Source organism: Diplotaxodon limnothrissa, linkage group LG2 (genome assembly GCF_057381915.1).
Source record: "Diplotaxodon limnothrissa isolate DT_005_m linkage group LG2, D_limnothrissa_male_GT1.1, whole genome shotgun sequence".
Classification (NCBI taxonomy): Eukaryota; Metazoa; Chordata; class Actinopteri; order Cichliformes; family Cichlidae; genus Diplotaxodon; species Diplotaxodon limnothrissa.
In genome coordinates this window covers 20,423,035-20,437,739 of record NC_140597.1, presented here as the reverse complement: position 1 = coordinate 20,437,739, position 14,705 = coordinate 20,423,035, and the positions used below count along the sequence as shown (strand labels likewise).

Sequence of the window (14,705 nt, the reverse complement as noted above, 5' to 3'; positions counted from 1 at the left end):
TTTACACAGAGCTATACAGTAGTGCAGTTAAGATAAGTGAGGGTGTAGATAGTTTCTACAGAGGCTATATAAAGTGCTAGTGGTTGTGAGTGGTGGTTCACTCCATGTTATTATTGTGTGTTTGAGGGTACAGTTGTCCATTGTGGGTGTGTGTATGTTCAGTCCATGAGTTTAACGTGGGTCAGATGTCAGGAGGCAGAGTTCAGGAGTCTGACAGCTGTGGGGAAGAAGCTGTTCCGGTACCTGGTGGTCTTAGTCCGGAGGCTCCTGTGGCGCCTCCCAGAGGGCAGGAGGGTGAAGAGTCCATGTGATGGGTGACTGGGGTCTTTGATGATTTTCCCAGCCCTTTTCAGACACCGCTTCCTGTAGATGTCTTTTATGGCAGGAAGTGGTGCTCCGGCGATGCGCCCCAGTCAACACACATACGTGGGGCCCAAATAGGGAGCATCAGGGCTAATATTTGGGGCCCACTTGGGAAACCCAACTGGGGTCCAGCTAATTTTGTCCTCAGTTTCCATGGTGGCCCCAAATGTGTTTGCCCACATAGGTTAATGACGGACCCTGGATGGGCCCCAAATCAGGCCCAGCCAATAAACAAGTGTGGGACCCAGATGGGTAGAAGTGGGTCTGATAGTTGGGGCCCACTTGGGTTACCCACCTGGGACCCAGCTACTTTTGTCCTCAGTTTTCATGGTGGCCCCAAGTGTGTTTGCCCAGATGGGTTAATGACGGGCTCTGGATGGGCCCCAAATCAGGCCCAGCCAATAAACAAGTGTGGGACCAAGATGGGTAGAAGCGGGTCTGATATTTGGGGCCCACCTGGGTTACCCACCTGGGACCCAGCTACTTTTGTCCTCAGTTTCCATGGTGGCCCCAAGTGTGCTTGTCCAGATGGGATTTTGGATACTACAGTAAGCTAAAATTTAAATCACCTGTACAACAAAGTCAGTTTATCTTTTTTATTAATACTGATTAATATGACATTTTAAAACAGTATGCAGTATAACAGTAATTTTTTATATACTATACAAATATTTTTTTTGTTTAGAGAACATGTTGACAAAAAAGGTCCCCAGTATACACAAAACAATAACAAATCAATGTTATACAGTTTAAACGAAAAAGAAATGCACTGAAACACAGCTTCTCACTCATTCAGTGATCCATTGGTCCTGAAAAAAAAAAGTGCATTTTTTCACAAATAACATCAGATTTGCAATACTACTGGAGTTGTTTTGAAAGTTGTGCTGATCAAGTTGTTTGACTGGCTGGAGTTCCTGGAGCTGATTGTGCAAAGAAGAATATTGCACAAACTGCTAAACATAACTGGAAATTGTTCACATACCGTAACACAGTGAGGAACCAAAAAACGGTTTAGTGAGAGCTGTCTTCAAGTATGCTGCAAACCAGAGAGAAATATGTGGTCATTCCTGGCAGCAGCCATCACCCTCCAGAACAACATGAGCTGATGCCCCCCCCCCCCCATAAAAAACCCAAACATAATTTCCCTCAATAATACAGTATTTGTAATTAATTTAATCTCCACAGTCTATCTAAACCGAGTCACTAAGGTATACCTCTCCTGCACGCGACACTGTGCCCTTGCCATGCGATTTCCTCCTCTATCTCTTGCACCAATAAACCACTTGGATGCTGCCTTTTCTGCCTCTTTTCTGGTAATCTGGCTTGTAAGAGCATTTTTTTTCAAGCTGCCTGTAAAGCACAGATATTGACCACAAGAAAGTGAGACTATATTACTGAATCTAAAGACACAGCTGTAATTCTCTTTTTTTGTTACATACTTATATTTATACTGTGACACGGCATAAGATCTCACATAAATGTAGAACCAAAGTATTAAAACCTTAAATCAGTGAGCTCGTTCAGTGAGAGACTGAGATTACCGAAAAGCACCACTGAACGACACAGGAAATCATTCCTGCCTGTGGCCATCTCCCTGTACAACGCATCCACTTAACACACTGTTTGCTGCTACAGCTACACATGTTTCTTTTCCAAATATTTATTTATAAGTGACTTATGTATGTATGTATGTATGTATGTATGTATGTATGTATGTATGTATGTATGTATGTATGTATATATATGTATATATTGTACTATTCTTAGTTAGCGTATTGTCTGTCTTGTCTTAATGTTGGTTTAAAATGGAGCACTGTAACAAAAAATAATTTCCCCCAGGGATCAATAAAGTATTCTGATTTTGATTCTGATTCTGATAAATTGATTGGAAGACTGACTACAGCTGAAATGAGCATCTGTTATTCAAACATCAACAAAATATCTTACAACTAATGAGCTTACCATATAGCACTTCAAAAATCTTAAGCCCTCGAAATTCCCGCTTTCCATGGCGCCCAACGAAGTTATATTGCCTGGAAAGAGCATTGTCCATAATGAAGGCCATCATTCTTCTGGTGGCTTCATCAACAGTGCTCCCTCCGATCTCTGCCACAACAGCAACCTTAGGACACACAAGGACAATAATTTTACCGACAGTAGTACCATCAGTCACACCTAAAAGAAAACCTGCACAGCTACACAGTAATTAGGCTTAATAATTTTGATGCTATTTGATTGAGAAAGAGTTAAGTATCAAAGTCAAACACTGTCTGATGTAAATGCAAAGAGCTAAATGACTGATCCACCAAAAGTAATTTCTTAAGGTTTGGCGTGGCACAACTTGTAAAGTACAACTTATTTTATTTTCAAAAACAGCAACTTTTGTGGAGCTCACCTTCCGCCACTTCATTGCACTGACCATGTTTGAACAAACACCAACTTTCCTTAATCATAACTGCTAGCATAAAACGCAGATTGAGGCATTAATCAATTATTGTCATTACATCATTATTATTTACCACTTCTTTCAGGAAGACAGGGTCTATCAGTTTTTGTTCCAGTGCTTCCACGTCTGCGACTGTCCGGAGAGGAAAAACAGCACCCTCGGGTAATACTGCAGCAACTGGTCCATCACGTTGTTTGAGGAGAGACTGTAGCATTCGACTGTGGATCCTCTGAGTCTCCTTAATGTCTTCCAGGAGGGTTAGAACACGTACAAACATGCTGGTATTGGTGGCTTGTACAAGTTGTCTTGGAACTGGTTGTGAAACCACAGGTGAAGGAGTTGAGGGTGGTGGTAGCTGAACAAATGGATGAGTGACGTTCTGGTGGGGAGTTTCACTTGAATGTCTATTCTCCATTGCTGATGTTGATGAGGTCTCTGGCTGTTCCGCAGCGTTGTCCCAATCCTCATCCGAGCTTGACTGGATCACTGGCCTTAAAATGAATTTAAAAAAATATTAAAAAACCCCACAAACAATTTAGTTACTGGTTAGTCCTACAAACTAAAAACATTAATGTATAGTCCGGCATCAAAAGGAGTCTAAAACTGATTTTTAAAAGTCAAAAAGTTACAAAGTGCTATTTTAAGATCATATCTAAATCTGGTGAGCAGTAATGGTCTGCTAAAGATACTGTCAGCTTGTTTTTGTTTTTCTTATAATCACCACAATAAATTGTTGCTTTTAAGGCGTTTTAAAGAAACATAATTACCTCCTTTTCCGCTTCCCTTTTCCCAATCTGCTTCCAGAATCTGACTCAGTCTGCAGATCAGAGGTTGCTTCAGACCTCCGCAGTTTCACCCTGGCATTTTCATAGTTTTCTGTAAATTTTTGACATACATCAACAAAATGTTGTTAGTGAAATTACAGGGAAATTTTTTGTTCTGTCTTTAATGACAGAATATTTGGTAGCAATAAACAAAAATGCTTCTTACCAGCTTTCCCCAAGATGCGAACTCTGTACTGTGACCAGTTTGCATCTGGAGTAACTCCATCCTTTACAGCCTTATTGATATTGACTCTCCCTGGTGGCCAGAAACAAGAATCTTCCGCTGGTCCTGTAAACCACTTGCAAGGAATTATGGATACACCTCCACCATCCAGAAAATCAACAACTGCAAATGGATGCATGCTGGTGAGAAAGCAAAAAGAAGCCAACTAGTACAGCAGTGGCAATGCCACATATCCAGACTTCAGTGGCAAAAGCACCATTTTCTGTTTTAGTTCATCAAGTAATACAAGATTCATTTGTTTAGACAGATTTGAAACAAAGTAAATTCCAAGGCATGTTGAGTCCAATGGATAGCTGAAAAAGGCATTACAGTTTTCAAAGACCTGACACAGTGCTTTGACAACTTGGCAATCCTGTAAAATGTTTGCCACAATAAGAATTTTTCCCCCTACATTGAAACAGTTATCTCCCATGGAGCAAGAAACATATGTCTGTCCATCAGTGTATTTTCTGTACTGCTTAAAAGTTCCAAGATCACTTGTTATTGGTCCAGAGTTATGAGGCTGTTTAAGAGGAGAGGGAACAGACATCCTCTCTTTTCTTTTCTTCTGAATACTTTGCGTCTCATAGACGCGCTTGACAATTTGTTCCACAGGTTTATGAGGCCTCCGCACAATCTTTTTCAGTTTACCCAGGAAGGTTTCAAATGGGAAGCAGGAAATACTGTCCAAAGGTCCAAACTTTTTCGCATCTTCAGCTAGGTGTATTAAATTATGTACATTATAACCAACAAATTCAAGACCATAAATCGAACCAAAATCTTTCACAAACTGCTTTAAAACATCCTCTGCATAATCACAGTTCTCAATACACAAATCAGGACTAAGAAGAATTCTTATAGATACAGATAAAAGTATAAAGTGTCTATACATTTGGCTTGGTATATTATTAAATAAAACAACTGGGCCTGTGTAAAGCAAAAATTGTCTCAATTCAGTTGCTTTCCACATGCTAATTTCAAGGAGAGATCTTGGTTTCCTTGCAAAACTTTTAGGCAAATGTTGCCTGACAGAAACCATGAATGCTGAAATCACGGTTAGAATTTGCATAGACTGTCTGCATTTTCGGGGACCTTTTAACCAAAGATAAATAAGTTTTCGCATTACCCCCAGACACACAAGGTGCATATAGTCCAGCACAAAACCTGAGACTAGTCCCACACCCAACTCATTCAGAGGTGACACCCCAACCTGATGCTCTTTGTAGGCCATAGCACGAAAAGTCTCATCAGTCCTTTTCTCAGCAGAAATTTCAGGAAAACACAATCTCCTATTCACATACATGCCCTTTTGAGTGCACCGCTCACACGCATAATAGCCAGTGTGTCCCTTCACACATTTAAGAAAAGCACGAGCAGGTGCATCACAAATGAATGCATCTGGAGCAGCAACACTGAAATGGACACCATTATACTGAACTCCATCTTGTATAATTGCCCTTACATCTTGTACAAAGTCATTCAAGTACTCCTGTACATTAGAAGGTTTGGTTGTACCTGAGTATAACCCGATCACAAAAACATCACAATTTGGGATCTCCTTGATTCTACCCAGAATAGGCCACAGACTAACATTGTTGCTGCGGAATAAAGGTAGACCATCAACATTAATTCTAAGTGTTAGATTGTTTGTTAGTTTCTTTAAATCAAAATCTAAAAGCTCCAATGCTGCAACAATTGAATTCTTTAAACCAAAATGGTAGTATGATCCCCCAGCCACATTTATCACATTACATTTGCGGGCAGTTGACATCAATGTTCGAGCATCTAGTGGTACATTAAGACCTTTCTGTCTAAGAATTTTAAGAAGGGCAGACAAAGCATTATGTGACACATTGTATTCTGCAGCCCACTCTGCAAGTCCTTTTGTATCATCTGGTGTGTCTGAAAAAGCATCAGAATCGAAACAGTCATCGTCCAGATCAAATTCATTAAACTCAGACACCCCACTTTCAGAGTCTTCAGGAAACACGTCAAAGTCCAAAGCATCATAAAAAATGTCTGCAGATTGTTCATTTTGTGAACTGACTCCAGCATGTTCATCGCAATCATGGTACTCTTCCACAAGGGGTTTATTCTCAAAAGAATCTGAGAAAAAAATTAAGTCCTGATGATGATCTAACTCATTCTGCTGTGAAACGAGACGTAAATGTTCAACAACTTTCGCAGCTATTTTTCTTCTCTTTGTCCTCTCAGATTGCTCCATTGCTTTCTGAAAGATAAAATGTATAAAAATGATAAAATGTAGTATTTTTCAGTCACCTGGGTAACAGCTTGGATAGGTTACACTAACTACATCAACAGGTCCTTACTCAGAAATATTATTGGGGCCTGACAACTATCCAAAGCACATTTACATGTTATTAATCGTGGTTAATAAAGCCATTTTCTTAAATTTCATTCACTTTAGCATTTGGCTGTCACTTGTGTATTAGAAATATAGGAACAAAGATGTAAACACAAAGCGCGGAACCGATGCATCAAAATGTGTGAGATGTCAGCTTTTTCGCCGAGGGCAGGTACACTGACACTCCGTCAGGGCTGAAAGCCGACAGCTCACTAATTCTGATGATGCAGGTTTCATCATTCTCCAACCAAAATTAACTGAACCAGCAGCAAAAGAAGATCCAAACTACGCTTCATATTTGATAAATACTGTCATTAATTCCCTCTTGCTGTCTTGTTTTCACCACAATTTAAAAAAAAAAAGAAAAGAAAAATCACACTTCCTGCACAGCTCTCTCGTAGTGTACTTCGAGAAAAGTTTCCCCATCTGAAATCTGTTTTCCACATTATTCCCTTGCTTATTATACATCAGTGTATGGTTGTGCTTAGCGCTGTTGTCAGTTGTTTTTTTGTGCCAAATTATGCCAAATTGCAAAAAACTCAGCTTGTTCTCTAATAAAACCTCTAATAAAACCTCTAATAAAACCTCTGTAACTTTGCTCTGCTTTACTTCAGCAGCATCAGGTAATGTTCATATATTGATTCATGGTTTTCTTCAGTTTTTGTTCAACTGCAGAATATTTCTAAGGTTATCTGATTTAAAAAGCCACTCCAGGAAAATCTCCTTCATGTTTTTCTGTGTTTTATCCTCAGTTACTTTGGCATAAAGACATCTGCTGTGATGCTTACACCAGCCTTAAAAGCTGTTGTATTACAATAAAAGACCCTGACATCGCTTTATAAAGTAACAATTCTAATTGTTACAAACTCAAAAAAAGATTCCTACTAGTATATTTCTGGCATGAATCAAATTTTGAATATAAATGAATTTTGAAATATACACTGCTTCTTATGTCAAAGTCTGTAAAAATAAAGAAAGAGATAAACCACACATAACCCTTGCTACTATTCACTCCACTGTCCAACAGCAAAATCAAACCAATATACAGATATTAATAACATATTAATGTAATAGTGTGACTATGCAATTTATAAGTAGCCATAGTCAGCCAAGTCATAATCAAAACAACAAACATCTCAAGTTTTGAGATCATTGCAAACCCTCCTGGCCAATAACTACACAAGCTGTCCATGAAGGAAGGTTGATAAAGGAGCATGCACAAAATTCAAACAAATTTAAGCCATAATGAAACAAATTAAAATAACAGTGCGCATGCACAAATAAGGCATCAGACAAACACTTAAAGATCACAGATCTTTAGAACCACATCCAAAGAGCAATTGCTTTTCTTTTTTATAAATAAATAAATGTGTAGATTCTAGCCAAATATACATTACAAAAGGAAAAAAGGAGGGCCACAGCAATCATAGTAAAAGGAGTTGGCACTGTGGCCCTAACAAGACCAATCAGTTTCCCTCATGTACAGAGCTTGCACAACAGTGAGAGGCAGATTCTAGAGTCAGTACACTATTTCTGATTAAGTTCTCACTAAAACAACTACACACATAAAGTTGCATACTAAAGTGTGTATGAAAAAAAAAACCCAAACAAATCAAGAACACCTATATTTTATTTGCTTTTTCTGGAAAAATGAAAACAATGGCAAGAAAAATGATGATGTCTTCTACAGAAATAGAGTGCTCACTGATCTGCCTCTCTGACTGCTGTGCATGCTCCTGACACAGGGGCAAAAGCTGGGGACTAGTTGCTCATGGCCATGGCCTACCCTCATCACTTAGCGGTGAGGAATGAAGCTGATAAAGACAACACCAAAGCAATTTTGGTTGCTCTGATAGTGAAAATACCCTCCCATATTCCTCTTAAAAAATTAGAACTTCGTTAAATTGGTCTAATACAGTCCTTTATTAATACTAATCATAGAGAAAAACCAAGATAACGTTTAAGTACAACTTGATGTTAAGTACACGCAGTAATTAATTTTGGTGCTAGTTAAGCAGTATACAGGACACCAGAAAATGCTTTCAAACTGTGAAAATTGGCTAAATCCAACATTACGTAAAAATTTCAACTAGCTTAGCATTGCTTGAGTGCTAGGAAAAAGTTTGCCAGCACTTGTGCCATTCATTACTTTGCAGCATCATAACTTTGTAAACATTTCATTTATACTTAGGGATTCAAATTAAGTCAAAAAAGTTCTTACCCTTACTGCAGATAAGTTCGTAGCTCAAAGATGCACTTAATCCAAAAATTGTCAGCTTAACTGTCAGCTTTGTCCAAGGGCGCGAAATGAAGAATGTTCCAGAATGGGGGGGGGGACGGGTTCAAGAAAACCTCGTGATATTTCATGAAATAACGCGAGATTTCAAAAAGGGTTAACCCTAACCCTCCTACATGTGTCATGGTCCTGGGCCATGTGGGCCCAGTATTCTTAGTTCTTTGTATTTTTGTATTTCGTTCCTTATTTAGGCCATGTCTTCTGAGTTGCCCTGTTGTGTTGTTCCCTAAGTGTTTTCCCTTCATGGCTCTCTCCCCCCTGTGTGCCCTCTATGTATTGATGAGCCCTCGTCTCCCTTTGTGGTTGTTTCATGTTTCCCCAGCCCGTTATGTCTGTTTTCCCCGTGCTCTCTCTCCTCCTGTCGGAACCTCTGTGCCTCTACATGTCATGTTCAGTTCACCCCGCCCTGTCTCGTTATGATTATCAGTGTCACCTGTGTTCCCCGTGTGTGCCCACTTTCCTCGTTTACCCTCTGTGTATTTCTGTCTGAGTCTCCCTCTGTTCGGCGTCGTGTTCTCCCTCATGTTGTGTGTAATTCTCCCCGTGGTTCGGTTCCTTGTACAGTTCATGCTTTAGTTTTCCCAGTTTTAGTTTATTTGTATTGCCTCCCGTGGCCAGCAATAAAGCCGTGTTTTTGAGTTTATCCCCGTGTCTGCGAATCTGCATCTTGGGTCCTTCCCCTGCCTGCCACACAACGTATCATGACAGAAGAACACGACCACGATATGGACCCAGCAGTTCACAACCCCTCCGCGGACCTCCAGGACGACGCGACCATGTCGGACTCAGCGGACATTTCAGAGGAGGTAGGGGAGGAGCTGAACCGGCTCTGCCGCATTATGGATCGCATCATCGGATGCGCGGATCCAAGTGTGGTTTCCACAGGATTGGCGGCCGTGGACGCCGTTTTGTTGCGGGAGCCACGGTTGCGACAGCTCCCCCACCTCGTCGAGGCGTTTGACTCCCTGGGCCCCCTTAAGGAGGAGCTTCGTGCCCGTGCGCTGGCCCAGAGGGTCCTGAATGCCGCCTCAGCACCCACACCTCCGTCCCGTGAACGGGTGTCATCGCCGCTGTCTCATGAGCCAGTAGCGGTCAGAGTTGGAACGGTGAGGCTCGCCACTGACACACCTTCCGCCCGCACCCCGCCGGCTTCCGCGTCTTCACCGCGGTCTGGCCGCACGGCGTGGCGCACGGAGACAACGGAAGCCATAGACTTTGGCGAGGAAGAGCGGCAGCAGGTGTTACGGGCTTATCGGGAGGACGAGCTCCGGTGGAAACCCTGGCTCATCCCGGAGGAGGACCTCTCACCTGCTGCACAGCCTACCAGCCGCTCGCCGTCTCCGATCCGCTTAGGCTATTTTTCGCCTGCCTCATTTCTGGCAAGGATGGGGGCGGACGACGGGGAACTCACCACTACGTCACCCTCTGTGTTGGCGCCATCAGCGCCCATCGCGCCAGCTTCCTCTGCTCGAAGGAGGCGGCGCGCCCGCCGCCATAAACCGGACAATGCTAAGACTACAAAACATGAAGTGGACGGCGGGTTCATTTTTGATAGAGCTATTTTTGTCGACCCTGAGCCTGCCATTTCTCGGACAGTTTTTTCTGAGCCTGCTCCTTTTCCTGCTCGTGTTTCTCCTCCCAGGCCAGCTCAGTCAGCTCCCTCGCAGCCCCTCACAGTTCAGTTAGCTCCCTCGCAGCCACCCTCAGTTCAGTTAGCTCCCTCGCAGCCACCCTCAGTTCAGTTAGCTCCCTCGCAGCCACCCTCAGTTCAGTTAGCTCCCTCGCAGCCACCCTCAGTTCAGTTAGCTCCCTCGCAGCCACCCTCAGTTCAGTCTCCAGTGTCACCCCCAGTTCAGTCTGTAGCGCAGGCCCCAGTAGCTCCAGTGCCGCCTGCAGCGCAGGCCCCAGTAGCTCCAGTGCCGCCTGCAGCGCAGGCCCCAGTAGCTCCAGTGCCGCCTGCAGCGCAGGCCCCAGTAGCTCCAGTGCCGCCTGTAGCGCAGGCCCCAGTAGCTCCAGTGCCGCCTGTAGCGCAGGCCCCAGTAGCTCCAGTAGCCCAGTCCCCGATAGCAGTACGGTCCGCTGGTCAGCTTAACATTCAGCCAGGGGTCTCAAATCTCTCTGGCTCTGCATCAGCTCCTGCTGGGAGCTCGGATGAGCTCATCCAGGACTCCGCGGCTCCCACGCCGCCATCTACCTCGTCAGCTGGAGGGTCCGAGGGGCCCGTTCAGCCTCCTGTCTCCGCTGGAGGGTCCGAGGGGCCCGTTCAGCCTCCTGTCTCCGCTGGAGGGTCCGAGGGGCCCGTTCAGCAACCTTCCTCGTCAGCTGGGGGTTCAGGAGAACCGCACCAGCCTCCTGTCTCAGCTGGAGGGCCCGAGGAGCCCGTCCAGCGCCATGCCACATCAGCTGGAGGGCCCGAGAAGCCCATCCAGCCACCTTCTGCTACGCCTGGTCCAGCCTGTGCTTCGTCAGCTGCAGCTCCAGCCTGTGCTTCGTCAGCTGCAGCCTCAGAGCCTTCGTCAGCTGCAGCCTCAGAGCCTTCGTCAGCTGCAGCCTCAGAGCCTTCGTCCGCTGCAGCCTCAGAGCCTTCGTCCGCTGCAGCCTCAGAGCCTTCGTCCGCTGCAGCCTCAGAGCCTTCGTCCGCTGCAGCCTCAGCCTGTGCTTCGCCTGGTCCCGCCTTGACTGGTCCCGCCTCGACTGGTCCTGTGCCCACCGGGCCTCGGCCAGTACGCCTGACACTGGAGAGCCGCCGCCGCTGCCTTGCGCGCGGCCGGCCCCCTGAACTGCTCCGTCGTCTCCTTCGCCGCCGCCGCTGCCTTCCGCGCGGCCGGCCTCCGGACCAGCTCTGCCACCTGTGCCACCCGCCTGGTCGGCCCCCCGACCGTGTGACCCGTGAACTCTGGTGCCTGTGGGCTCTGGGTCGGCCCCCTGAACTTTATTTTGACTATGGTCATGTGCTCCCGTGTTTTCTGTTGTTTATTTTGTTTCCCGTTCTGGTCCCTCCGTCCTGGTCCCCCGCCTCCCGCCCTGGGTGGGTTGTTTTCTGTTTTTGTTTTTGTTTCTCGGGTTTGGGCTGTCGGGAGCCAGCCCTTTAGGGGGGGGTGATGTCATGGTCCTGGGCCATGTGGGCCCAGTATTCTTAGTTCTTTGTATTTTTGTATTTCGTTCCTTATTTAGGCCATGTCTTCTGAGTTGCCCTGTTGTGTTGTTCCCTAAGTGTTTTCCCTTCATGGCTCTCTCCCCCCTGTGTGCCCTCTATGTATTGATGAGCCCTCGTCTCCCTTTGTGGTTGTTTCATGTTTCCCCAGCCCGTTATGTCTGTTTTCCCCGTGCTCTCTCTCCTCCTGTCGGAACCTCTGTGCCTCTACATGTCATGTTCAGTTCACCCCGCCCTGTCTCGTTATGATTATCAGTGTCACCTGTGTTCCCCGTGTGTGCCCACTTTCCTCGTTTACCCTCTGTGTATTTCTGTCTGAGTCTCCCTCTGTTCGGCGTCGTGTTCTCCCTCATGTTGTGTGTAATTCTCCCCGTGGTTCGGTTCCTTGTACAGTTCATGCTTTAGTTTTCCCAGTTTTAGTTTATTTGTATTGCCTCCCGTGGCCAGCAATAAAGCCGTGTTTTTGAGTTTATCCCCGTGTCTGCGAATCTGCATCTTGGGTCCTTCCCCTGCCTGCCACACAACGTATCATGACAACATGGAGTGAAATTTTTTTCCCACTCAAATGTAAAACCATTTATTTTATTTTATTAAGCGTCTTACAATTTTAAGTCATATCTGTTCTTTGTGTTTCACTTATATTAATATATTTTATATGTATATTTTGTTATTAATTAAATATACATATGCTGCCTGTGGCATAATTTATTATCAGTTATTTCATCTTAATTCATGTTTATACTTACACATGACTAATAATTATACTTAACTAAGGTCATTAAACTCAGTTGCCTGTTCATGCAACTTCCCATATGTTACCCATATGGTGCCCATAGAACATAGCCCATCTGGGCTGGCTCAGGTGGGTCCTACCTGGCTAACCCAGGTGGGTCCCAGATTGGATGCCCATTGTAAGCCCATCCCCACTTGGAACCCCCATAGCCCATGTGGGGCCCACATACTGGTGTTTACTGGGGCTGGGCAGTTTTCACGACCCTCTGCAACGCCTTCCGGTCCGAGGCAGAGCAGTTCCCGTACCAGACTGTTATACAGTTGGTCAGGATGCTCTCGATGGTGCAACGATAGAAGTTCACCAGGATGTCTGAGGACAGGTGGTTCTTCCTCAGGGTCCTCAAGAAGAAGAGGCGCTGGTGAGCCTTCTTGACCAGCTTGGAGCAGTTGGTCGTCCAGGTGAGATCCTCGGAGATGTGGACTCCCAGGAACTTGAAGCTGCTCACACGCTCCACAGCCGTCCCCTTAATGTGGATGGGTGGATGTGGGTCAGCATTCCTCCTGTAGTCCACGATGAGCTCCTTGGTCTTCTCGGTGTTAAGCAGCAGGTTGTTTGTGTCGCACCACTCAGCCAGACGATCCACCTCCTCCCTGTAGGCGGCCTCATCGTTGTCACTGATGAGGCCAATCACCGTGGTGTCATCTGCAAACTTAATGATGGTGTTGGAACCATCAGCAGGTCTGCAGTCGTGGGTGAAGAGGGAGTAGAGGAAAGGGCTCATCACACAGCCTTGTGGTACACCGGTGTTCATTGTGATGGTAGATGAGCAGTGGTTATCCAGCCGGACATGTTGGGGGCGGTTGGTCAGGAAGTCCAGTAACCATTTGCAGATGAGGGAGCTGATGCCCAGGTCTGTCAGTTTCCTGATGAGTTGTGAGGGGTGGATTGTGTTGAATGCTGAACTGAAGTCTATAAACAGCATTCTGGCGTAGGTGTTGTTGTTGTCCAGGTGTGAGAGGACAGAGTGCAGTGCGATGGAGACTGCATCCTCTGTGCTCCTGTTCTGGCGGTATGCGAATTGGTGGGGGTCCAGGGTGGGGGGGAGACAGGATTTGAAGTGTGCTAGGACCAGCTGCTCTAAGCACTTAGTGATGATGGGGGTGAGTGCTACTGGGCGGTAGTCATTGAGGCAAGATGGGTTGGAGTTTTTGGGTATCGGGACGATGGAGGTGGATTTGAAGCAGGCCGGTACCACAGCGTGGGCCAAGGACAGATTGAATATGTCTGTGAGCACTCCTGCAAGCTCCCCAGAACACGCTCTGAGAACACGCCCGGGGATGCCATCTGGACCTGCAGCCTTGTGGACATTGATCCTGCTCAGCACCGCTCCTACATCGGTGGGGGAGAGAGTCAGAGGTTGGTGGTCTGGCGTCATGTCTGCTTTGGTTGTGGTTGTGGGGTTCCCTCGCTCAAAACAAGCATAAAAGTTGTTGAGCTCGTTGAGGAAGGAGACATCAGAGGATGCGGGGGAGGGTTTGGTGGTCCTGTAGTCTGTAATGGTCTGGAGTCCTTGCCACATGCGTCGGGGGTTGGAGTTGGAGAAGTGTTCTTCTACCTTCTACCTTTGTTGTATTTCTGCATAATTGTGATGGATTACATTCATTTCTTCACCTCTACACATAGAACCCCATAAAGAGAAAGTGAAAAATGTTTGTTTGAAACTCAAATTTATTAAAAATGAAATACAAAAATATAACACATAAGTGTTCACAGCCTCAGCCATGATGGTGAAAACTGAGCTGAGGTGCATCCTGCTCCCACTGATTATCTGTCAGATGTTTTGTTCTGTTGACTGGACATGAGTTAGAAAGGCACACACATCTGTCTGCATAAGGTTAGCAGTGCCTGTCTGAGCTCAAACCAAGCTGTGAATTTCAAAGAATTATGTGTGGACCCCTGACACAGGACTGTATGAAGGCACAGACCTGGGGAAGATGACAAAGATTTCCGCTGTATTGCAGGTCACAATGGGCAGCGTCACCTCCATCATTCGTAAAAAGAAGAAGAACCAGAACTCTTCCTAGAGCTGGCTGCCCAGCCAATCTGAGCAGTCGGTGTAGACGGGCCTCAGTCAGGGAAGTGACCAAACTCTTGATGGTTTCTTTGACAGAGCTCCAACATAGAGAGGAGAACCACTTCTGCAGCACTGCACTAATCAGGCCTGTGTGGGGGCAGACAGAATGACCCGTCAGGAAAATGCACACAACAGCCTGCTTGGAAAAGGAAACTGAAGGACTCTCA

The 14,705-nt window shown here is 45.5% G+C and overlaps 2 protein-coding genes across 2 annotated transcripts; both read right to left on the bottom strand.

Annotated features, from left to right (window-relative positions):
* Nucleotides 1-1,337: 1,337 nt before the first annotated feature.
* Nucleotides 1,338-3,995, bottom strand: LOC146638363 (uncharacterized). The gene is made up of 5 exons (XM_085364071.1): nucleotides 3,800-3,995; nucleotides 3,577-3,685; nucleotides 2,883-3,300; nucleotides 2,326-2,485; nucleotides 1,338-1,399 (listed from the first exon to the last, which is right to left on the bottom strand). Exons 1-5 carry the CDS (start codon nucleotides 3,993-3,995, stop codon nucleotides 1,338-1,340), a joined length of 945 nt encoding a protein of 314 aa, XP_085220197.1.
* A 27-nt stretch (nucleotides 3,996-4,022) lies between these two features.
* On the bottom strand, nucleotides 4,023-6,458 carry LOC146638362 (uncharacterized). Its single transcript, XM_085364060.1, has 2 exons — nucleotides 6,404-6,458; nucleotides 4,023-5,962 (listed from the first exon to the last, which is right to left on the bottom strand). The coding sequence occupies exons 1-2, from the start codon at nucleotides 6,456-6,458 to the stop codon at nucleotides 4,023-4,025; spliced, it is 1,995 nt and encodes a 664-aa protein (XP_085220186.1).
* Between the last annotated feature and the right edge of the window lie 8,247 nt (nucleotides 6,459-14,705).

What these genes read in the sequence shown, in the direction of transcription:
- LOC146638363 (XM_085364071.1), bottom strand. Translation starts at nt 3,995, where the DNA reads ATGCATCCATTTGCAGTTGTTGATTTTCTGGATGGTGGAGGTGTATCC. An exon ending in TCGCATCTTGGGGAAAGCTG is followed by an intron (nt 3,686 to 3,799) that starts GTAAGAAGCATT and finishes AAAAATTTACAG; the next exon opens with AAAACTATGAAAATGCCAGG. An exon ending in CTGTCTTCCTGAAAGAAGTG is followed by an intron (nt 2,486 to 2,882) that starts GTAAATAATAAT and finishes GTGTGTCCTAAG; the next exon opens with GTTGCTGTTGTGGCAGAGAT.
- LOC146638362 (XM_085364060.1), bottom strand. Translation starts at nt 6,458, where the DNA reads ATGAAACCTGCATCATCAGAATTAGTGAGCTGTCGGCTTTCAGCCCTG. An exon ending in GCTTTCAGCCCTGACGGAGT is followed by an intron (nt 5,963 to 6,403) that starts GTCAGTGTACCT and finishes TTTTTTTCTCAG; the next exon opens with ATTCTTTTGAGAATAAACCC.